Raw genomic sequence first — 25,816 nt, 5'->3', positions numbered from 1 at the left:
AAAAAAAAAAAAAAAAAAAAAAAAAATTATTGTAGAGATGGGCTCTCACTGTGTTGCCCAGACTGATTTCAAGCTCCTGTGCTCAAGTAATCCTCCCACCTCAGCCTCCCAAATTGTTGGGATTGCAGGCATAAGCCACTGTGCCCAGCCTGGGTTCATTATTATTATTCATCATTTATTATTATTATATTTATTTTCTTCTGATTTTAAAGAAGTTAAAATTTAGACTTTTTTGTGTCCCATAAGTACAGTGGCCACAGGCACTGTGCCCGCACTCCCTGCTGGAGAAATTGACTCTATTTCTCCCTTTCTGACAGCTCAATCCTTCTGGAAATTTTCACAGATAAGAAAACGTACTCAGAGACAGACGCCTTATACTACACCCCTTCAATGTGGTCTAATTGTTTCAAATGAGAAAATAAAAATAAGCATTTTATTTTAAGTCCTGTCTGGTAACTTGGCTTTGGGAAATATGAACTTCAGCAACCCAGCATTCAAAACAATGCATACAACAAAAATTTTAAGACAATTTAATAATCTTGCTTTTCTCCTGAGTTTTGGAAAAACATGTGCCTTTTTCATTCTTTTATCTGACAATGAGTCTTACTGGTTTAAGAGATCTGTTCGCTGAGAGCGCAACAGTACAAAACAACATTTTCTTCATCAGAAGTTTGTAAATTCAGCTGGACAGGGAAGGGCAGACGTTGGAAATGAGTGAGGCGGATCTGGTGAGGACTGCGATGAGAGCTGAAGCCTCACCTAAAGTGGCTTCCCAGGTCCAGCTGATTGTTCTATGAAGAAATGCACGCTCTTGTGGCCAGATCTTCCTGTGTTTCAAAGAGGAGAGAGAATACTGGATTTTATGTTGAATCTCCAATTTTAAAATATTGGCCTCAAATCCAAAACTCTTAAAGTACTTTCAGGCCAAGCAAAACACCTCTGCAGGCCAGATTTGGGCCTCCTGTTTTCAGCCTCTATTCTAAACTGTCTGTCTTTCTGGTCTTGAATTGGCTGTGCTCCCTGAGTGCCAGGAAACATTCTTAACCCTTGCTCCTCCATCTCCTAGAAAGGACCCCTTCTCTCTCTAAGATGGGAAGCCTTTGGTCTCAGGGTGCCCCGGGTTTTTTGCCATCTAACACATTTTCAAACACTGCTTAGTTAAATTTCCACTTTTCTCGAGGGAAATACTGTATGCCACACCAATAAATCATCCACAACTTACTGTAAGCCCCAGAGCTACATATCAGTAACTCTACATCATCTCTGAAAATAACGTTGTTAGAACCTCATAAACATACACTCTGTTTGTTTAAGAACTGCAAGAGCTTTTAAAACACGGTTGCTAAGTCACAGGGCATATTTTCCAGGACATAAATGGAAGTGAACATATGCCACTTAAATTGTCAGATTCTTTTTTTATAAGAAGAGAGACCCAAATCTGTCTGTTCTGCCAGGATATTAACTTGACCAAAGAAGAGTTGATTATACTAAGTGTATAAGTGTTAGTAATTATTGGAAACTATCCTCTGACTCACTTAGATAAATGGGCACATTATAAGAAACTTGATTTAGTTTCTAGCACATGTGGGTATAAGGTACAGGTTGACATGGATAAATCCTGGCTTTAGTTTTCACGAACCCTAAAGTTCACAATTTACTGAGCATTGTATTTAATATTAACTGATGAAATTCTTCCGGTACGGTCCCTTCCAAAACAAAATCGGAGGCATACCTAGACTGTTCCCCCGAGACATGGTCCCAAGTCTAGGCTACAACTTCATCACTGTCCTTACCCTTTTTCATGGAAATCTGGCAGTTAGTGATAGGTAGCATCTGAGCCTACAGCTCAGATATTTTCAAAGTAGGAACTAGATGGCCCCATTAATATCAACTGCCGTTTCAGCAGAGCTGCCTCATCAGTCTGTTTTCCTCATGGAAGATACTCACACCACCTTTCACCTGTCAGGACACTCTCAGGAAGAAACTGTAGGTAGGGCTCCAGGACCTCCACTGTTGGAATCTACTGAAGGCAGTTGTCCTTAACAAGGATACCTATTTCATGTTGCTAATCACACCCGTACAGAGACCTGCCATCTTGTAATTTGAGAACTGGCATTTCCACACACCCCCTACCCTCACTCCATGCCAGAAAATGCAGAAAATGAACCCATGGCCCAGTTTGAGATACAATTGATCTTGAGGCCCTAGAGAGAACTGCGGGGACAGTGTGCAGAGGTGAAAATAATGTGGATGCTATTAGATGACTCTACCTAGCATGTGCTTTTCCTCTAGCAGCAGGAGGAAGTGGCAGAGGAGTGCATTAAGGAGTTTGCCCTCTTCATAATAGCATGAATAGAAATAATAAGGCAAGGCTTCTAAAGAGCAGTGTTAATAATTGAAATGTGCTCCAGGCAGCCATGTGGTCTTCCAGTGCCTTTGAGCACAATCTGTTATCAGGTACAAGGTGAGGCTGAGGAGTAGACAAGGAGGATGCATTTGGCGGCTGTGTTTCTGTGTGCACACATGTGCTTATGCTTGGAGTAAGCATGAGTGAGTAAGATTTGGCAGCTACACCAAGTAAAATTATAGAAGGCAATATATGTATATTGCCATGTAGACTGGTGCTGATTCTTTTATGGGTCAAACACCCATTTGGGAATTGGATGAAAGCTACAAAAATTTTGCCTACCAAGTACCCGAAAGTCGGTCCATAAAATCCAAACTAAGGATTTCTGTTCTTTTAAGATGGATTCATCTGCTCATTCATTGCTGTTTCTTCTGCCATGAAGATCACGTGACTGACAGAGGGCCATCTTCAAACCCAAAGGTTAAGCAGAGGTTGACTGGGAACTTTTCCCCTCATGACATACAGAACATGTCTAAGTGAACGTCTCTGCAGTGTTTTCCCTTCTTGATCAAGTGTCCCTTAACCTGCAATGCATTCGAAATCTCAATAACGTCAGGTGATGCTAAGGAAACTCTGGGAGGGAGGCCCTAGGCTTCCTACCTCTTCCTCCAATACCAGGCCACACTAAAAGGGGTAGGTAAGACAAGATGTGTCTATTAGGCCAAGCCTAATAGCTCTTTGATTTGCTTCTCTTATGTATTGTGGGTTAGCACTTGTTTGTAGAGGGCAAATTCCTCCTTAGGCAGTGATTCCAGAATGCAAACAATCTCCAGCCGAAATCACTCCACCCGAGACCCACTGCTGTTGCACCAGGAACTAAGGACCACTGGGGGCCCAAACAGATGCAAACAGCTGCCACTTCTGTGCAAGGGGTGAGTGTAGAGACTCGCCAGAGATCTTTATGGCCTCATCCAATCAGTCTTCAGACCAGTTTAACAGAAAACAGAAGAGGAGCTTCAGCACAAGGAGGCCTCATCTCATCTGAATTCCCAGCTTCCTTTAGATTTCTTCCTGACCTCACCTGCCTCCAAGCCAGCCGACTGTGACAGTTTAATTGGTGCAGGGAGGGCAAGGCTGTGGGAAGGCAGGCAGGGGTGCCTGGCATTCTGGAAGGAGACTCTCCTGAGATGAGTGAGGGGAACCGTAACAGACAGGCCTGAGATCACTGCCTTCGGGCAGAAGGTCACAGAGCTTTGCTTGAAAAGAGTGCAGGTCGAAGAGGAAACATTGCCAACTCCCTCCTCTTTGAACCTTTTGAGCCAGAATTGTATATTCATATTTGTCATCTGCGCCCTTTCCACTCTGGGGCAAAGGGGTCTGCTGGGCAGCTCTGGTGGGGAATGAAAATGGGTGGGAAGGTAGCTGGGCATAGTGGCTCACATGAGGTAAGAGGATCACTTGAGCCCAGGAGTTCAAGACCAGCCTGGGCAACATAGTGAGGCCCTGTCTCTAAAGAAAATTTTTTAAAAATTAGCTGGTCATGGTGGTATGTGCCTAAAGTCTCAGCTACTCAAGAGACTGAGGTGGGAGGATGGCTTCAGTACAGGAGTTTCAGGCAGAAGTGAGCCCTGATTGCACCACTGTGTTCCAGCCTGAGTGAGAGTGAGACCCTGTCTTTAAAAAGTAATTTTGGAAAAAGAAAGTAGAGAGGAAAGAGCCTAGTGGTGAACACCAGGGTTTGGAATCAGACCAGACTTCCTTAGCTTAGTTGGCTCCACTATTTTGTAGCTGTCTTGGGCAAGCCTTCTAACCTTTCCAGACTATTAAGTCTTTCCTTTGTCACATGGGGTGAAAGTGGTGGTGAGAGATGTCATGGTGGATAATACCTACTTGACAGTAGTGTGTGGAAACAATTAGACACTGCATGGAACGGCTCTTAGAACAGTGCCCAGCTTGAACATGACCAAAAAAAGTATTAGATTTTATTGGTATTATTCTTTTTGAGGTTTGTTTTGAAACTTTTAATCAGGTCTTAAGAGAGACAAGATATAAACACAGTGAAGTTAAGAAACAAAATATGATGTATTGTAAGGCAGTAAAGATATCAATTATCAGGATAATGGACAAGACCTGTGCTTCTGAAAACTGCAATCTCAACTCATTAATGGTTTGTGAAAGGAAAAACAAACATTTAAAAAAGATGACATAGCTGGGCATGGTGGCTTGTACCTATAATCCCAGCTACTCAGGAAGCTCAGTCAAGAGTATGGCTTGAGGCCAAGAGTTTGAGATCAGCCTAGGAAACAGAGTGGGACCTTGTCTCTAAAAGTGCATATGCATAAATAAATAAAACACGAGCTTGATCAGCCCAAGATGGAAATATAGCTAGAGAAGTTCAGTTTGATTTTATGAAACTTTTGTTTCCATTACATATGTAGATCTATGTACTGTATAAATGTATGTGTGTACTGATCTGTGATGTCAACTCTGTTTCTTACTGTGGAATTTGCTAAAAAGTGTTTGAGAAGCACTAGCTTTTAGTGTAGAAGCCAGCATACTCGCTGGTTGCAGTAATCCAGGGAACTTTAAGGGAGGACAGCAGGCTAGAATTGGGTCCCAAGGCATAGGTAGAAGTTGGATGCTGCAGAAGAGGGGCATGGGGTGAGCAGTCCCCAAGACCATCCTCCCTCTGACATCAACTGCAGGTTTGGCATGTTCCCCAAGTCACCTTCAGGTTCGATAATGCATAGGACTGCAGAGCTCACTGAAGGCTATTATACTCACAGTTACAATTTATTACAGGGAAAAGATATAGATTAAAATCAGCCAAAGGACAAAGTACATAGGCCAGAGTCTGGGAAAGATCCAAATTCGGTGCTTTCATTATCTCCTCCATGTGGAGTCATGGATCATGTTACCTCCCAGCATCAATGTGTGACTACATGCAAGGAGTATTGTCAATCAAGAAAGCTCACCTAGGACCAGGCGTGGTGGCTCACGTCTGTAATCCCAGCACTTTGGGAGTCCAAGGTGGGTGGATCATGAGGTCATGAGATCAAGACCATCCTGGCTAACATGGTGAAACCCCGTCTCTACTAAAATTACAAAAAAAATTTTTTAAAAATTAACCAGGTGCAGTGGCGGGTGCCTGTAGTCCCGGCTACTCGGGAGGCTGAGGAAGGAGAATGGGTTCAAGATTGCACCGCTGCACTCCAGCCTGGGCAACTGAACAAGACTCCGTCTCAAAAAAAAATAGAAAGAAAGCTCACCTGGGCCTCAGAGTTCAAAGTTTTTACTGGGACTGGATCATGTAAACTTGAATGATTGCCCTCATGGCCAGCCTCAGTCCCCTGCTCCCCTGGAAGTGGATGGATACCATGTGACCCAAAGCCTGCACCATAAATGACATTGTTAGACTTTCTGGCGTGGTCAGCCCCTACCCAAAATAACACTGTTACTGTCTGACCAGCCCAAGACCCCAGGAAAAGACACTTTTATCAGGGATGACACTCCAAGGGCTTAGAGATTGCCTTCCAAAAGCTGAGGGCAAAGGCCAGACCTCTCTTTGGGCAAAGTGAATGTCTTCACAAAAATAGTCAGTGAAGAGACTTTGTTGGCTAGAGGCAAGGCCTCGCTTGAGGAAGGCTGGAAGTGGGTCCGTTGATCACTTGCATGAATAGCAGAGGAGAGGAAAATGCTACTCCATGAATGGGGTGCTTCCAGATTCTGTTAATGTCAACAAAATCCCTGTTGAAAACGATACGATTTATTCCTTCCCTTGGCTCCTCTGCATATTCAGGCTGAATAACCTGTTAGCCAGTAAGGGGGAAATGGGGCACAGGAAAGAGGAAAGGGGTCAACCTGGATGTATGCTTCCCATGTGGGTGAGGGACCTTGGGCATAATGGACTTTTGGTTAGATCCCATTTGCTGCCACCTCCGGGTGACCATAACTTTTCCTGTGCCTTGTTTCTTTGCAGACCTGATGAATGGTCCTCTGCGTGCCCTTGACAGCTTTAGTAAGGAGAATATCTGTCTCCCTGCTCCAATTTAACTTCTTTTCTGTAAAACTTGATGAGGTCAAAGCCAGAAAGCACTGAAACTTCAAGCTGGGGATCAAAAGCATGTCATCCAACCATGCTGCCCCCTTGCAACCTGGCAAATGAGACAACCTCCAGCCAGGGACAGTTTATAATTGTGTAATCAAATTAACTTGGATTTCAGCCTAATGAAGTCCTTAATGCCCTGAATGAGGCCGAGCCCTAATATTTAGAGAAGCAGACTGGACCCCAGGAAAGAAAAGAACAGGCTTCAGTTAATGCCTGCTAGTATTAATTATGCTTGTAAAGTAAATCTTTTCCAAAATTCTTCTCGTAGAAGGCAACCTGTTAGCACCCAGTTCTGCTAAGTGGTTTTCCTGCTGTGGCTCATAAAGAGAACAATGGAAAGAACATTTCATTGGAAATCTCTACTGAACTCTGCGTTCTGGGCCACATTTCTTAACTTCACAGGATCTTAGCTTTCTCAATTGAATGGGAAGAAAATTCCTCCTCTCTTAGAAGTGTTTTATTGTAGTTAAAAATCGATACTCTGAAGGCAGGTAGGCTTGGTTGCAAATCCCAACTCTGTCATTTGTTAGCTATGTGACCTTGAGTAAGAAATTAACCTCTCTGAGGCTTAGTTCCCTCAACTGTAAATATGGATAATAATATTCTTGGTCATTAGTGTGGAGAACAATGAATGAGATACTGTGCATCAAGCACTTAATACAGCACATAGGACATGCTGGCATTTATTAAATCTAATGATAATGATGGCATAAATGTAAAATAATTTTCAGTATGGATTATGTGTCACTAATTTGGTATCAGTAGTCTTTATTTTCATTAAGCCAATGATTTAGCTGTTGTTTAGAAAATTGCTGATGATTCCGTAATTAACTCAATAAATATTTATTGAATGGCTGTTATGTGCCTGACAGTATTTTAAGCCCTAAACACTTACATTCCAGTATCAGAAAGAGACAGATCATAAACAAGTTGGCTAGTTAATAAGATAATTTCAGTTGATGCCACGTGCTGAGAAGAAAATAAAACTGGTAATGGAAAAAGCAGGGTTTCTTAATGTTTTATGCTGAGGACTTCTTTGGCAGTCCAGTGAAGACTATGATCCCTTTCTCAGAAAAATGTTATTTATTTATTTATTTATTTATTTATTTATTTATTTTTTTGAGACAGAGTCTCGCTCTGTCGCCCAGGCTGGAGTGCAGTGGCTGGATCTCAGCTCACTGCAAGCTCCGCCTCCCGGGTTTACGCCATTCTCCTGCCTCAACCTCCCAAGTAGCTGGGACTACAGGCGCCCACCACCTCGCCCGGCTAATTTTTTTTTGTATTTTTTAGTAGAGACGGGGTTTCACTGGGTTAGCCAGGATGGTCTCGATCTCCTGACCTCAGGTGATCCGCCCGTCTCGGCCTCCCAAAGTGCTGGGATTACAGGCTTGAGCCACCGCGCCCGGCCAAAAAATGTTATTTATAAAGGCATAATATAAAAACATTGGATTATAAGAAAACAGATTATATTAAAATCAGTTATCAGATTATAAAAAACAAATGATGACAAAGTCTGCTTGCTTCTTGATTAGGGCATTTTTATGAAGATCCAACAACAATTCTAATATACCACCATCATTTTAAAGTAGGATTAATATAAATTTTACTTTGAGATACCTGTAACAATTGTAATCTTTTATGTAAATATCTGAGATTTCTGTTGCCAAAAAATTTACAAGTATCATTAATACTATTCTAATTTATTGTAGAGCACCTGATTCTGTCACTGTTTGGGGCGCCACTTGTAACCTGCCACAATCCCTGGTGGACTGAACAAAGGGGGCTAATGCGGGAATAAAAGTAGAAGACAAGAGAGTATATTTGGAAGAAGAGGTTAGGAGGCACCTTGCCTCTAGTGGACAAGGGCCCTGAGCTTTTTCAGCTCTCTGAATTTGTTAGGTAAAAGAGATAATGAGAAAGGGGCGGATGATTGTAGGCCAGCAGTTTGATTCACAGCAGGCTTCCAAGGCTGCATTCTTTGAACAACAGGCACTAGATTTCCTAGTAGATAACTTTAAGGAGCCTGGAGCCATGGCCCTCAGCAAACCTCCTGGAGACAGGCACAGTCCTGAGTTTGCTCACATTCTGCTTTCATGATAAACAGTTTGCTGTTTGATCATATAGCCTCCAGTGGAATGCTGAGTTGGTCACATCCCACGGGTCTTCGGCTCCCTACAATTTATTGCCCATATTCATAATTAAAGGAAATGCCAAATTTGAATTAGAGGTTAATAAAAATAAAGATGTAATTTTTTTGGTCCAAATCGTGGACTCCCTGAGTACTACCCAAGGACCTCTTGGAAGTATGTGGCCTCAGGTGAAGAATCCTTGGGATAGAGAATGACTTGTACTGGGAATTAGGCTATTACTTTAGAAAGAGTAATAATGCAATTTCCGCTTTTAAACAGTCATTCTGGACATATAGATCAGTGGAATGTAATTGAGAGTCCAAAAATAAATCCAGTTTTTATAGTCAACTAATTTTTGAGAATAATACCAAGATCATTTAATGAGGAAAGAATAGTCTGTCCAATTAATGGTGCTGTCGGCTGGATGCAGTGGCTCACACCTGTAATCCCAGCACTTTGGGAGGCCGAGGCAGGCGGATCACGAGATCAGGAGATCGAGACCATCCTGGCTAACCCGGTGAAACCCCGTCTCTACCAAAAACACAAAAAATTAGCTGGGCGTTGTGGCAGGTGCCTGTACTCCCAGCTACTCGGCAGCAGAATGGAGTGAACCCGGGAGGCGGAGGTTGCAGTGAGTCAAGATCACACCACTGCACTCCAGCCTGGGCAACAGATAGAGGTTCCGTCTCAAAAAAAAAAAAAAATTAATGGTGCTGTCCAGTGTGGGTAACATAGTGAGACTCTGTCTCTACAAATTGTTTTTTTAAAACATTAGCCAGGTGTGGTGGTGCATGCTTGTGACCCCAGCTACTTGGGAGGCTGAGATGAGAGGATCACTTGAGCCAGGGAGGTGGAGGCTGCAGTGAGTTGTGATTCTGCCACTGCACTCCAGTCTGGGTGACAGAGTGAAACCCTGTCTCAAAAAAGAAGATAGAGCTGGAATAACTAGATAGCCACATGCAAAAGAATAAAATTGGACTCTTCACATCGATTAACTGAAAATAGATCAAAGATCTACGTATGAGAGCAAAAGCTTTTAAACCTTTAGGAGAGAAGACAGGGGTAAACCTTTGTGACACTGGATTTAGCCGTGAATTCTCAAATATGATACCAAACACACAAGCAACAACAAAAAAAGTGGATAAATTGGACCTCATCAAAATTAAAAACATTTGTGTTTTAATGGAAGGACATTACTAAGAAAGTGAAATGAGAGCCCAATTTAAAAATGGTCAAAGTTTATGAATATATCTCTCTTTAAAGAAAATATACAAACAGTCAAGAAGCACATGAAAAGATGTTCAACACCTTAGTCATCAGAGAAATGCAAATCAAAACCACAGTGAAATACCACTTTACACCCATTTGGATGGCCATACTTGAAAAGACAGATCATAACAAGTGTTGACAAGGATGTGGCTGGTGTGGATGATGTGGAATGGTGCTGTAGCTTTGGAAAACAGCCTGGCAATTCCTGAAAAACTGAAACACAGAGCTACCATGACATGCCCATTTCACTCCTAGGTATTTACCCAACAGAAATGAAAATACATGTCCACACAAAACTTACGCTTGAATGTTCATAACAGCGAAACAATCTAAATGACCATCGACAGATGATTGGATTAACAAAATGTGATGGATGTATGCGGTGGAATATCATTTGGCTATAAAAAGGAATGGAGAACTGAAACATGCCACAACATATATGTACCTTGAAAGCATTATGCTAAGTGGAAGAAACCAGTCACAAAAGATCACACAGTGTATGACTTCACTTGTGTAAAATGTCAAGAATAGGCAAATGTATAGAGTCAGGGAATAGATTACTGACTGCTTGCTTGTGGGGAGATTAGGGGTTGATAGCTGAAGGCTACAGGGCTTCTTTTTGAGGTGATTAAAGTGTTCTAAAATTGATTGTACCATTGAATTTTAAACCTCAAATGGGTGAATTGTATGGTATAGAAACTAGAACTCAATAAAGCCATTAACAAATAAAGTCACTCTGACTGTGATGTGGAAAATAGAGTTTAGGGAAAGATAAAAGCAAGGAAAATGTTTGGGAGGCAGTTTTCTTAGGTCTCAACTGAGAGGATGCTGCCTTGGGAGAGGATGGAGGCAGTTAGGGTGTGAGCACATGCTGGAGGCGTCACAGACAGAACCGCTGTTTAGTTGAAAATGGAGAGGAATCAAGAGTGACTCTTAGGTTGTTGACCTTAATAACAGGTATTTTCTTCCTAGAAAAGCTGAGCTTCAGTTACAATCTGCAGAAATGCTGGGAGGATTAGTGGCAAACCTAAAAAAAACAAAAAACCAAAAAAACACAAAAAACTGGAAGCTTATTGGAGAGCTGGTTTGCAAAGAGTCACTATCAATTTCATAGTACCTTTTAGCAGGGAAAAATATTCATCATACATGCACACAAATTTACACACATGTTCACGTCTTGCAAAACAACAATATTAAAGTCACACACTTTAGAAAGCCAAGCCAGGGGAGAAAGAATGAATCCCCTGCCTTGTGACTTCTCATGCTGATGCTCAATTTGTTCAGTGGAAATGGATCAGTGAGTAGAGCAAGTAGGAAAGAATCTCTTCAAGAACTTATGTATCTTTGACATGTCCATCACACATAATTTTCTCTGAGTCACAGGTACAAATGATAAAGGAGAGGAAAATGTCATTTCAGGGCCTTGAGTATCATAGGATTTTGATAATGTTAGCAAAATAATGGGTAAAATAACTGATTTCTCAATTAAAGCCCAAGCTAAGTAACTTGTCAGCCCAGGTATGTTAAAATCTGAGTTACTCAAGGTCCTTCTCTAGAGACATTGTGGCTTCGGTAATGAGCAAGCTCTGGAAATTAAAGAAGTAATCAGATGTTGATTGAGGTTATCTGCTTCACCTCAAACAGAAGCAAATCAAATGGACTTCCCTTGAAGACAGAAATTTCTCTGTTGATAGAGTTAAGGGTGTTTCCTGATGCTGAATTCTTCGTGGCTCCTTTTCACATAAAAGTAGGAAGCCATTTTCCCTGGAGTGGAATGGAGGATGACTTCCCAGGAATCTGAGCTTTGAGCCAAAGAGGCAGGAACTGGGAGGTTCTCAGTTACACTTGAGAAAGAATTATTTCTCTCAATATTGTTCATCTTTTCCTCCAGTGCCCTAGTGCGAGCCTGGGTAAAAGCTCTGATGAATTAATTGACAGAGGGTTGATTTCTAACCCCAACTTCACTGGTAAACTTTAGCTATATAAATTCCACACTGGACAGACTGACAGGGCTCATTTTCCTCATCCACAAAGAATGCAGAGCAATAAAGAACTTGTGAAATGTCTTCTAACTTTACCACTCTTTGGTTTTCTAATCCTGGCAAAATTCAGAGCATAAAAGTGACTATTAGCCATTTTAATATGTACAATTCAGTGGTGATTCGTACCTTCACAGTGTTATGCAACCATCTCCTCTATTTAGTTCCAAGACATTTTTGTTACCCCAGAAGGAAACTCCATACTCATCAAAGAGTCATTCCCCATTCCTCTGTCCTCCTAGCCCCTGGCAACTACTGATCTGCTTTCTGTCTGTATCGATTTACCTCTTCTAGATGTTTCATCTAAATGGAATCCTATGTATGTGACCTTTGTGTCTGATTTCCTTTATTGACATAATGCTTTCAAGGTTCATCCATGTTGTAGCATGTATCATGCTTGATTCCCTTTGATGGCTGAATAATATTCCATTGTATGGCTGCCACACATTTTGTTTATCCATTCATTTGTCAATGAACATGTAGATTGTTTCTAGCTTTTGGCTATTGTGAATAATGCTCCACTGAACATTTGTGCACAAGTATCTGTTTGAATTCCTGTTTTCAATTCATGTATGCATAGGAGTGGAATTGCAGGGTCATTTAGGAATTCAATGTTTAGCTTTTTGATGAATCACTAAACTATTTTCCACAATGGCTGTACAATTTTACATTTCTACATTTCTACCAACAAATTGTGGGGGTTGCAATTTGTCCACATCCTCGCCAACTAATTTTGTTTTTGTTTGTTTGCTTTGTGTGTGTGTGTGTATACATATACATATATATATATATAGCCACTGCTCCCTTGGTTCATCTCAGGGGGTTTGCTCGACCTACAGTGGCAACTTCAGGGATGGCCAGCGACGCAATGTGGGAAGAGCACAGGCTTTGGACTCAGACCGAGGTGAGGTTCAAATCCAGGTCTCCTTCTTCCCAGGAAGGTAGCCTTGGGCAGGGGATAATCTCTGCAAATCTTGGTCTCTCCATCTGTACAGCAGCAATGATATACTGGGGTGAAGAGATGACTGAAGCTCCTAGCACAAGCCTGGCAGGCAGTAGGCTGAACAAATGCTCTTCCTCCTCAATTATGGATAGAAACAGAGAGAAAGAGATGGATTTTAAACAATCTGCTTTTAAATTATCCCTTGTTTCCATACTTTATGTTCTAGGGTACATGTGCATAACGTGCAGGTTTGTTACATATGTATACATGTGCCATGTTGGTGTGCTGCACCCATTAACTTGTCATTTACATTAGGTGTATCTCCTAATGCTATCCCTCCCCCCTCCCCCCACCCCACAACAGCCCCTGGTGTGTGATGTTCCCCTTCCTGTGTCCAAGTGATCTCATTGTTCAATTCCCACCTATAAGTGAGAACATGCGGTGTTTGGTTTTTTAAATTATTCTTATTACTATTTTTGGTATTGGACCTTATTATAGAAAGTATAGAAAGTTGTTTTTGTTTGTTTGTTTGTTTTTTGCCATGGGCTTCTCTGCAAAATCATGCCTGATTAAATTAATACTAAAATTGTAGTATGTTTATTCTCTAGACCAGTTCATGGGGGTGAGGGAGATGGATCTACATGGTAAATTGGGAAGATTTACTGAGCTAACCATTGAACTAGAGATTCCTGGGTGGATGACCCACCTTTGTTTGCTTTTCCATCATGTCCGTATATCAGGGTGAACTTGAAGTAGTCATTGTTCCTCAAGTTACTTCAAGAACACGACCTTCTTATTCATCCTAGAAAACAAAAACCTCTTGGCCACAAACTGCTTTGTTAGCTTTGTAGCAGTTAACACTGTGTTACTTGTGATGGAAGCACACATCCCTCTGTAAAACTTTCAGCCACATCTTCCAAGTAACACTCACTAACAAGTCCCAGTGATGTCATATTCACACTGAATTTTGCTTTTCTTGGTCCCAAGCAAAGTAGGTTCTTACGTAGTGAGTGCTGAGGATACCATAAGGGGAGGTATTAGGGTTGGCGCCCATGGTAGTGAGGACTTTGGACGGATGCCACATGACTGCAGGTGACCCAAGCTGGAGTTTCTGATCATTGAATGTGGTGAATAAGGAGGGAGGGAAAGAGCAAAGCAGTAGCAGGGAAAGTGTTTACACTCAGTGCTCCAGTTAGCTCAGAGTATGGTAGGCCAAGAGGACGCTTGGGCAGGCTCATAATTTTATGTGCCTTCAAATTGATATTTGTTACATAAGTATTCAATATTTATTTAGCAGAGAAACCAAGCTTTGTGTTGGGGAAGGGAAGGAGGAGAAGGAAGAAAACTGTTCTAGAGGTGCCTCAGGGATCCTGGTAAGCCTCTTCAGCAGTTCAGAGACTCCTTGTTTATCTCTCTGATGTTGTCTTTACGGGAGGCTTACCTCCTCACATATGGCTTTTTACAGTGCTCTTCTCGATCATGTGTAGTGAGTGCTTGCCCTGAAAATCCCATTTTTCCATCTTGTTACTTTTCCAGTGATCTCCTGGGGACTTTGTAGATTGGCTGCCAGGAAACCGAATGGTTGGCTTACCCCCTAATTCATCTCTGGCTGAGAGTTTTCTAAAAAAATATTTTAAATTAGGCCAGGTGTGGTGGCTCATGCCTGTAATCCCAGCACTTTGGGAGGCCAAGACAGGTGGATCACCAGAGGTCAGGAGTTTGAGACCAGCCTGGCCAACATGGTGAAACCCCGTCTCTACGAAAAATATAAAAATTAGCTGGGTGTGGTGGCACGTGCCTGGAATCCCAGCTACTCAGGAGGCTGAGGCAGGAGAATCGCTTGAACCCTGGAGGCAGAGGTTCCAGTGAGCCGAGATCACGCCACTGCACTCCAGCTGGGGTGACAAGAGCAAAACTCCGTCTCAAAAAAAAAAAAATTTAAATTAAATGCTTGCTTTTTGGCAGGCACTATGGCCTTTGTAAGTATCACGTCATTTAATCCTCATAACATCTGACAAGGTAGGTAGCAGTATTACCCCCGTTTTACAGATGAGGAGACCAAGGCACAGAGAGGCTAAAGTGTCTTGCTTAAAGTGACAGCTGGGAAGTGGCAAAGTACTCCCAAATGGCTAATAAAAATCAGCCATTTTAACATGAACAATTCAGTTCAAATGGAGCATTTTATCCCAGAACTTTACCGCTAATGCCTGCATTTGGCTTGGGCAAAATAGCATAACACTTCTTTCCAAAAAAGTCAGGATTTCTGACCCCTAATAATGACAGAGAAATGAAAGCAGTTTGAGGACAATTTTATCTTAAAGCATCAAATGTGCTAAACCTGGTGATTTATTTCTGAGTTAAGATGGGTATAATAATGAACTACTAATATCCATAATATAAATATTTCTGGGAACTGGTGGGAGCTACCCATCTACAAAGGTGGTTCTGTTTTATTTGGTTCCCAGAAGTATAGCACTGATGTCATAATTTGCATCTGGCAGTACCTTCTGAGTCACTGGTCAATGCCAAAACATTAGAATGATGGAGCCCTGATATTCATTAGCTTCTTCTGGGGCTTGGTGAACCTCAAAACCAGAACCTGGGTTTAATCAGACATTCAGTAAGGAAAGTGATCAATAGCTTTTCCTATCTGAAACTAATTGTATTTTTAAAAAAGCAGGAAACTTAATGGGGAAACATTTTCCCTCTTCTGCTTTTCTCCATGAATCTCAAATTGCTAGATATTCTGACTGTTTTCAGGGTGTTGACGTCAGTGGAAATGGCATGCCCAGAATCATTATCTACTATGCCACAAACTCCATGCTATGATCTGGCAAAGAAAAGACTGCCCCAGGCAAAGGAGAAGTCAGCTTATATAAAAAAGCAATAAGTTTTTCCTTAATTGCTCCCTAAGAAGGAGGATTCTGGCATTTAAGATGAGCTAAAAGTACAAAAAGAACATATTTTGTAATGAAGGAGGCACACCTTCCTCAAAGACCCCTACAACTGCTCTTCTGGATTTTGGCTATTAGTAAAATGCAGACTATGAAGAATCTCCCATTGTACACTCAGGAGTATGTGACTGTCCCGGTAGCCCCCTCCTCTTTTACCTGAAACCCCTCAGAGCAGTTATGATTGATTTCACTTCTCTTCTGAAAGTGTCAAGTCCTGGGCTGGGCAGAGGAAAGATGAATGACTCCCAGTGGCTCTGTTGTAGATTACTTAGTGCCAGTTGTCAGTTCTTTTCTCCCTGGGAAGGGTTTGAAATGAGATTGTTTTCGACAGGCTGTCCGTGATAAATGATTTTCCGAGTAAGAAATTGCTTTCAGTGCTGAACTTCACCAAATCACTCTGACAAATGTTTGTGGCTGCAGGGGGCCTACTCGTGGCTGTCTCATGCTTGGGGGGTGGGAGGCTGGGATCTCAAACCAGGTTGGCTCAAATAGGACGTCTCCTGGTGAAGAGAGAAAGAGACAGGAATGTCTTCTCGTTAATGTGCATTTGGTCAGCTCCTTTCAACTGCTGCTAAAAATCAACAAGTGAGGCCCAGAATATTCCAGATCCAAGAAAAATAGGTAGGCTAAAGGGATGTATACCTCTCTTAGTTTTGATTATTACATTGTTTTCATGTTGGTTATAAATAGAACAGCAATATGTACCTACAGCAGGGGCAAGAACCCTCCCAGCAATGTTCCAGTGTTCGCAACCTGTTATGAGTACATGACCCTTCCTGAAAAATCATAAAAACAGCATGCCCTCTTTTAATATTATTTGGCATTTCGAAAGAGATTAAATACCATGTCTAAAATCACAAAGGACTGTTAGAATTTGCCTTTTCCAGCTATGTAGAGTCCCCCTTCCTCCCCTAGATTCTAGGAGAATAGGGCCTTCTGCAATCACAGGCACATGTCACTTGGCAACAGGGGCCCCCAGGGCGTTGATGGGGAAGATGCCTCCTAAGCTTGGATCTGCGGCCTTTGTGGGTGGCATCACTGGGTTGTTTACTCAGGGCCCAGGGTCCAGGTGAGACAATTGGCCTGCAAGAGGGGCCCACAGCACTGTCTGAGCTATAGACAGTCCTCAGCAGTTCTGGTTTCAAAGACGGTTGCCATGCTCCTCCATTTGGCATGTGGCCTCCATGGCCCCTTGGTGCCTGCCAGCTCCCAGTTCCTGTCTCCTCCTGGGGCCACAGGAAGAAGGCCACAAAAGCCTCATCAGTGGTGGTGGCACAGTGGCCAGCAGCCCTGTGGGCACCCACGGCAGCTACAGGAGGTTCCCATGCTTCCTGCCGTGTGGTTCAAAGAGAGGCGAGATGTTTCCACTGCACTCCACAGGCCTGTGTGGGGAGGAAGAGGCTCTCAGGTGGGAGAATTCTAGAGAATTACTGGGGACACTAGACATGGTTTTTGCTGTGACTTCAGAAGCAGGGCCTGTTTAGAGCTTCTGTTTTTTCCTGGCCGTGGGGGAGTCCCCTGGGGCAGGTGGAGAAAGATGGGTCATGTTTCACCTTTCCACTTATTCTTGCCGAAATGATACCCCATCTTTCTAGTAGTTCCTGCCTTTGTTTAGACATACAGATGGCCAGACTGAAGCCCAAGAGGAAATGAATGTGCTCAAGACAGCCCAGTTGGTCAGCTTCAATGCCAGTCTTTTTGCTGCAATGCCCATTCTCCCCTGGCCATTCTCACATTGCTCAGTTTCTCTCTGGTCAGTGTGCCTGCCCGTTGACATTCTCCCCTCTTTCAGGATGTGGCAGGGGAGGACTCTGTAAGGCAACCATCACCAAGTCAAACTTAATATATATAGTCCAGCATTGCCAACTGGATTCACTTTATTCATTCACTCATTAAACATTTTGAGCCTTTTGTGCACCATGCTCTGTGCTGGGTGTTAGGACCATAGAACTAAACAGAAAAAGTTTCCCACCTTCAAGGGGCTCCTGGTCTCACATGGTATCTGACAAGTGGGAGCAGCAGTGCCAACAACAGCACAGGAAGTATGTTGAGTGCTTACTATTCTAGTCCATGTTCTAAGCATTTTCTTTTTATTAATTCTTCTGAGCCTTACCCAAGTCTGTGAAATGGGTGTTGTCATCATTGACATTTGATAGATGAGGACATTAGGGTGCAGATTAACTAAGTAGCTCCCACAGAGTCGCATAAGCAATGGGTGACACCTCCAAGATCTGAATCCCAGGAACTCTGGCTTTGGGGATAGGTGTTCTGAGTCGGCACTGCAATGGGAGTGAGTCAAGGGGAGGGGTGGTCAGCACTTCAGGAGGGTGAGGAAGAGCTCCTGGAAGGAGCTGGTGCCTGAGTGGGGTCCTGAGTGTTCCCACGGTGTCCTAGTTTTCAGTTTTGGTGAGAAGCAGCCTGGCTTTCCTGAGCTCTGGGCTGGATCTTTGGGAGCTGGGCTTGTCCTGCAGCCCCTTTCTTGTAGTGTAAAGACTGTCATAGAAAAGGCAAGTTCATCAGGGTCCTGCCTTTGCATCTAGGGGCTTGAGAGCTATACTGAAAAGAGGAGATGTGAAATCCACATGCTCAGCTCCGTCCTCAAAACTCCACTTCTAATCACTCATTTGGGACTGTAAGTTTTTTAGAAACTGTTCAGAAGGAATGTGGCTCCTCTCCCAGTCTGGGGCTATGGGCCATGGGCCTAGGTCACACCTTGCTGGTCAGGACAGAAACTGGAATAAATGACTCTCTATTTTGGGAGCAGATACATGTAAGGCTAATTAGGTCTGCTGAACCCCAGGTGTATCTCGGTCTGTGGAACTGTACCATCCCAGATGCAGAGCAAATATGGCAAAGTGAGAGGCAGAAATAGTAGTTGAGAATGGCTGACTCATGGGCAGCACCTCTTCCCTGGGCCTGACTTCAGCAGTGGGCAGATGGCAGAGGCATGGCAGAGCAAGCAATCTGAGCCCTTCTGTAGCTGCTGGGTCCATGCTGGAGGAGGCTCCTCTGTTCTGGAACTTCTCCCATGGCAGTTGGATATTTTAGGTCATGAAGGCTTCCACATACTTTCCAGATCTCTGACTCACTGGGCTGTTTGATTCTTTGCATGAACCAGTACCACCAAGACTTCACTTTCCTCTTCACTTTGTCCGTGACCTCTACCAGATCCCCAGCACACCCTCCTTGCAACTATGCTATCTGCAACTGTGTGGCGTAAAGAAGTCATCTGTGGTTAGAAGACGGTGCCTAACAATTGAGGAAGGAAAGGAGGCATGCCAATCAGAGAGGGCAAAACACTCACATTTGAGAAAATGAACTTGTGTTCTAGCAAGCTCCATCGCTCTGACCCTCCTGGCTTCTGAGTTTTCTGTCACCATGTCTGTCTGTATGTCCGATCAAGACCATATCCCATCTTGGATGTCATGGGATTCTCATATTTTATTCATTCTAGACACACTCTGATTATTCTGCACTTTCTTTTAAACTTGTTTGGGGGACAAACAGCTTTTATAGCTGGGAAGTGAGGTTGATAATAAAGACTTTAAAGACAAAAAATACAGATGGGCAGGGGTTAACTGAACAGTACCAAGATGAGCAGAGGACTGGGTTAATGTCATCTGAAAAGCCGATACACTGTGTGTCACAACATGGTTTGAGAAAAAACTACAACCACTATGAGGAGCCTTCCAAATTAATTTTTTTTTTTTTTTTTTTTCTGAGACGGAGACTTGCTCTGTCACCCAGAGCTAGAGTGCAATGGTGCGATCTCAGCTCACTGCAACCTCTGCTTCCTGGGTTCAAGCCATTCTCCTGCCTCAGCCTCCCGGGCAGCTCGGACTACAGGTGTGAGCCACCACGCCCAGCTAATTTTTTGTATTTTTAGTGGAGACATGGTTTCACCATGTTGGCCAGGCTGGTCTGGAACTCCTGACCTCATGATTCACCCGCCTCAGCCTCCCAAAGTGCTGAGATTACAGGTGTGAGTCACCACACCCAGCCCCAAATTAAAATTCTTTATAGCCAAAGAGAAATGATAAAATGATTTTAGTGCATTTAAACTCTCCAGTAGTATGCCCACAATCCAATCAATATAAAATCAGTTACATAGAGAATGGCAATCAGCTTCAATCCTCTGCCTGTCTCAGAAAATAAAGCTAAAGTTCTCTTTTTCTGGGAGTGAGGCAACCTTGCCATGAGAAATAGAAATGCAAAGGTGGGGTCCTCTTGGCCTGCGTTCTGTTGGCCTGTTCTCTGGAATCAGGAATCTAGCCCATGCAACAGGAACAGATTAATCAACTTCAGGATGTTTTTGAAGTCATTGATGCTGTTCTGGAAGTCCCAACAGCCAAAGGATCTAGAAGCATCTAATTGATATTTACCCCAGAGCAGCCAACTGACCCAGGTAGAACCTGAAAATATTTGGATCTTGCAGAAGGACTGCTGGCATCTGGCTGTGCAGACTCCCTGGGGTCATTTCAGTGCCCTGACTGTGATGCAGCTTCACATTGTACATGATTGAAATGTTTAGACTTTTCTTATCACGTTATGTTGGGAGTAGTGGGTAGAGATAGTAGAAGAATAGAGGGTTAGAGGCTTAGTTTAAATCAGATTGGGCATGCCACTATAAGATCTATAAAATGGTTTGTAATCTAATACAATGCTCATAAAGAGTCCTCTTCCAATCTGATTCTTATGGATTTCCCAGGGGTGATCCCAATCTGATTGTCTTTGTAGTACAGTGACCTTCATCTTTAGCAAAGCCAGAAATGCAGCTCCCAAAGATGGGAGAGCAACATCTCTGCTCCTGAGCCTACATCTGCCTTTTTTCTCTCTCTTGTAGAGAGGATTTTCATTTTGCCCTTTCTGTATACAAATGCTATGTGCTTTCTCGTATTATTTTGTATAGACACCCAGTAATCCTGTGATGAAGGAGTTGTGATGATCACTATTTTACAGATGATGAAACAGGCTCAGAGAATTTGACACTTGTCTAAATTCATGCAGCTCGTAAGTGACAGAGCTGGGATTTGAACCTGCATCTGTCTGGCTCCTAAGCCTGGGCTCTGTCACTCTGCATCATAAATGTTCCTTGTGATGCAGTGTTTAGGTGGGTACAGTCTAGTCTTTTAATGCTTAATGCTGGTTTGGGTGATTGGGGAGAACATAAACTTTCTTGAGAATTTAATGAAAATTGGACCTCTGGGTGGGCAGGGAGTCAGGAAGTACCCTACCCCCACAATTTTTTGTTCGTTTTTAATTTTTAATTTTTGTGGGTATATCGCAAGTGTATATATTTATGGAGTACATGACCTGTTTTGATACAAGCACTCAATATGTAATAATCACATCATGGAGAATGGGGTATCCATCCCCTAGAGCACTTATCCTTTGTGTTACAAACAATCCAATTACACTCCTGCAGTTATTTAAAAATGTACAATTAGGTTACTATTGACTATAGTTACCCTCTTGCGCTATCAAATAGTAGGTCTTACTCATTCCTTCTGATTTTTTTTTGCACCCACCCCCACAATTTTGCATATAATTTCAGCTAGCTCATGGGGTCCCTGAAGCCCATCTATGGATTATTTAGGCTTAGGGCAGCCCCTGGATCCCAGGTTAAGCTAATTAGGGTCTTGGGAAGATTCATTAAACTTTTTTAAAGAAAAAGCTTGAGTGATTATTAGGTCATTTCCAGAGATTTCCTTTTGGCTTTTCAGGAATAAAGAGACTGGGTGAGGAGAGAGGAGGATGGTAAGGAGAAGAGGAACTGGATGGAAGGCGTGAAGAAATTATCTAGCAAGCAGTAAAAGCAATTTGCATTTGTGAATAATTAAGGTTGTTCAGACCCTACGGACTTGGCTAAAGCACCATTTGCTAGCAGTTTCTTTTCAGGTTAAAATTAATTGGAGTGTTGGTTTATTTGTCTTTTCCCTTGGTGAATCAAATGACTCATCCTGATTGATAAACCTTCCACCTATCCACTCTCTATTAAGACCTGTGGGGGCTAGTGATTGATAATTTTATTGAGTTCCCCAGGGGCATTATTTGTAGAACCCAGTTGCTAGTGGTAGGTCAGTGACTGTTAGAGACATCTCAGAACCCCAGAAGCTCTGGTTTCTATGAAAAGAGAAAACAGGTAGCCCCAAGAGTTGGGTGTCACTTATGTCTTGAGGCAGACTTTTTAGCAGAAACTGGAATGTATGGCTAAGGGGGTAAAAAGGACCAGATTCAAGAGCTTGAGGATTTTTAGATTTCAAAACTAGATAGAGTTTCAAACTCCCCAGGAAGGGAAGAGAGGGCTACTAACACAATCTTCTCCTCTTGTGTCTAGAAAAGACCCCTAGAGACCACTATTAGAATGGCCCCTTTGTATGCACAAAAACGACCCAGATTTTCTTCTTATCACTTATCTCCTCTCCTAGAAGTTTTAAAATCTCCTGACATTTCAAAAATAAATGACAAGGAGACATTTTTCCCAGCCTAGCTCTGAGAAAGGCAGTACATCCATCCCAGACCCTGCTGCCAGGGGTTGGAGCCACTGCAGAGGAAATCTGACCCCATGGACATCTAAGCAGGCCACAGAGCACATGGCTGCCCCTGTGGCTCTAGATTCTGACCACATGGAGTAGACTCAAACTCCAGCCTTAACCAGTGGTGTGACTTTGAGCAAATCAGCCTAGCAGTAAAAGCACAGCTTTGGTGTCAAGCTGCCCGAGTTCAAGTTCTCCTTAATTACTCACCAACTGAGTGACCTTATTTCACCTCTTTCCTGTGCCTCAGCTTCTTCATTTGTAATACGAAGACAACATAAATAGTAACATAAAAAAGGTGTTATGAGGATTAATTGAGTTAACATATAAAAGCACTCAGAACAGTGCCTGATATGTGTAGAGGGCTAGAAGGGCACCCTTCCCGAATTTTAGTTATTATTATTTAAGCTCCCTAAGTTTCAAGGTCTCCACTTGTAGAATGGAGCTGATAATGGGGATTTTATGAGCATAATGAGAAGATACATCTAAGTGCTTAGAAAACAATGCCTCCAGACAGAGCATGGCTGCTCAGCCAGTGTTCAGCAATCACAAGTTACCACGTTAGTGATGCGAAACAGACCAGGGGTCTTCTTACAGTTCCCATATGGATTAAGACTTGAGGTTGCTAAATTAGCCAGGTGTGGTAATGGGCACCTGTAGTCCCAGCTACTTGGGAGACTGAGGCAGGAGAATTGCTTGAACCAGGGAGGCAGAGCTTGCAGCGAGCCAAGATTGTACCACTGCACTCCAGCCTGGGCGACAGAGCAAAACTCCGTCTCAAAAGCAAAACAAAACAACAACAACAAAAAACAGTTGAGGTTGCTGAGAAATCATATGGTGGGTGGAGACTTTAAAACACTGATCTTTCTTTACTTTCTCTGCCCTCATAAGCTTTGGCACTGACTGCAGCTGCTGGGTTTAGGGCTCAGGCCAAAGCCACCACACCTCTTAGAACCCAACACCCCAGACTGGTATGGATATGGAATGTACACCTCTCTCTTCTGCCCCCACTCCACTAGTTTAAGCAGAGTGAGCCTGAGTGCCTGAGTCCTGTGTCTATTAACTTTTTATTGTCAGTTCACTGGTAATAGTCCTTCAAAGAAATGAATCTCTTAGGGTCCTTCTTAGAAGCATGTCATCACGATTGTATTAAGCTGATGGAAAGCAGAACCACAACAACAACAACAAAAACAAAAACAACATTCCTTTCTAAACCTTGTGGTCTAAAGGGTAAAGTGAATTTATTAAGCATATCTCTGAAGCAAAAGCTCTGGAGGCATGGCTGCTGTGCTGGTTCTCTGGGAAAGTGGTGATATGGAGTCATATTTGTCACTAGACGAAATGAACCAGGCATATATTTTGAAATGAGACCACATTAAAGAAAGGACGTTTTTGGGATCATGGATATTTGCGGGCTCTACGTGGGATTGGTTGAGTCAAGTGATGGTGATGCTTAGGTCAGATGAGACTCCTACTGGGGTGCAAGTGAAAATGCCTGTAGGAGCTAGGCTGGATGCAAGGCTTAAGAAGTAGTGGGGACCAGGAGGCATGTTTTCAGGAGCATCTACTCAACTCCAGTGACTTATTCCCCAGTGGAAACATGGAGTATATCTTGCAGATCTTTTATTCATTCAAGTAGTTCTGCAAATCCGTTTTAAGAAATGTAACACTTTTGACTTTTAAAACCTGTATGGGTGGCCATTTTGTAACCTTTGACTGTAGAAGACCAGGGAGCTAGTGACGTTGTAATTTGCAAGGAGGCCATGGGGCGTCATTTGGGAATGGAGTACTGGACTCCTTCAACTTCTCCCTCCCTTTCAACTGTCAAGAGAGAAGGGTTCAGGGCTTTTGGTTGCCCAAGGGAGATACTTTTCTCCTGTGAGCCTCCCCACCCACTCAAATAATCTCCTTCAATAGTGGTCCTAGAATTCCATACCTGAGAAGCATCCTCTCAACCGTCCCATTGTGTTGAGATATATATTTAAAGTATTATGGAAATGGCTATTATAAGTGGCATAGATAGTTTATATTGTTAAGCCTTTGTAAAGCATTTTGGTCTCATGACATTCCTGCACATCAAGAATCCCAGGGGGTTATTGAACTTTTATGTGCAAGTAGGCTCCCCTTGAGAAGAATAACAAGTAAATTCAAAAGAGAGGCTGAGAATCAACTATTCTCAACAAAAATAAATTTTTCTCATTACAAAAGTTTCCATCACAATGTTCTTGTTGAATTTACAATAGGGTTTAGTTCGTAAATCAATTTCATCTACACATAATTTTCAAGAAAGCATCTGCAGCATAAATTGAGGTGCACCTGCACTTCATACCATTTTTTTCTCCTTTTGTTTCTCATTTTCCGCTTTGTTCTGTCTGTGTCATCTGTAAGTATCTCCATGTTTTCATTCGGCAGCCCCTGGAGACTTCATGGCAAACCAATGTATTGAACGCAGGAAATTCAAGGGTGGCCAAGAATATTCTCCAGAAATGTACTGTAATTCATATTCCTTTATACATACCAGTTGATGTTGGGAGAAGGTGGCCATGTGAGAAGTAAGGCCTGAGACGATGGGACTGATGGACATCTACATCTCTAAAGCTGACAGAGAAAAAATTGGGCTTAGACAAAATTTAGTTTTCTTCTTTGTTTAGTTTTTTTTTGTTTTGTTTTATGTTGTTTTTTTTTTTTTGAGACAGAGTTGCCCAGGTTGGAGTGCAGTGGCATGATCTCAGCTCACTGCAGTCTCCACCTTCCTTGTTCAAGTGATTCTCCTGCCTCAGCCTCCCGAGTAGCTGGGACCACAGGCACACACCACTACACCTGGCTAATTTTTGTAGTTTTAGTAGAGACAGGGTTTCGTCATGTTGGCCAAGCTGGTCTCAATCTCCTGACCTCAGGTGATCCGCCCACCTCGGCCTCCCAAAGTGCTGGAATTACAGGCATGAGCCACCATGCCTGGCCAAAAATTCAGTTTTTGCTTACAAGGTTTCTGCATCTGAACTGTTCATTCATAACACAGGGACAGAGCAGAGACCTGGAGACATGGTTTAGGATCCTGGCTCTGCCACTTAGGAACTGTGGGAACTTTCTGTAGCCCATGCCCTTGTCTATAAAATGAGGAATATAATGCTTATCTTGAAGGGTAGTTGTTGAGGATTAAATGAATGATGTGCTGATGTGCACAGAGTCAATGCCATATATAAAGCCAATATCCAGCTTATAATACTCATTTGATACAATTTTTTTCTTATGAATGAATGAGTTCATGGTTCATACATTCTCTTTAAAGAAATAATTCTAATTTAGAAGGCTTCAGAAGTTGGTACCTAGATCTGACAACAGCTACATGTACTATATTTTACTAATTCTAAGATACAATTTTTTCATAGTTTAAAATCTCCAAGATCAGGAAGTGTCTCATCATTCATGACTTGTTATGGCTATAATTGGTAAACATTTTCTTTCTTGGTGGCATATAAAACAGTGGCTCA

At 42.6% G+C, this 25,816-nt stretch overlaps 1 protein-coding gene across 16 annotated transcripts in view; it reads left to right on the top strand.

The window, feature by feature from the left end:
- Positions 1-25,816, top strand: part of KCNMA1 (potassium channel, calcium activated large conductance subfamily M alpha, member 1) — a 762,545-nt gene that overhangs the window by 393,144 nt on the left and 343,585 nt on the right. The window contains exon 4 of one of the 16 annotated variants that reach the window (XM_011928782.1): positions 24,738-24,813. The exons of the other annotated variants lie outside the window; for them this stretch is intronic. Coding sequence (XP_011784172.1) covers positions 24,752-24,813 — 62 coding nt within the window. The 5' untranslated portion in view covers positions 24,738-24,751. The remainder of the gene's footprint in view (positions 1-24,737; positions 24,814-25,816) is intronic. 16 annotated transcript variants of the gene reach the window in all.

This window comes from Colobus angolensis, unplaced genomic scaffold, assembly GCF_000951035.1.
Source record: "Colobus angolensis palliatus isolate OR3802 unplaced genomic scaffold, Cang.pa_1.0 Scaffold12, whole genome shotgun sequence".
NCBI lineage: Eukaryota > Metazoa > Chordata > Mammalia > Primates > Cercopithecidae > Colobus > Colobus angolensis.
The sequence above is the reverse complement of the archived record's forward strand: the minus strand, read 5'-3'. Positions and strand labels throughout refer to the sequence as shown.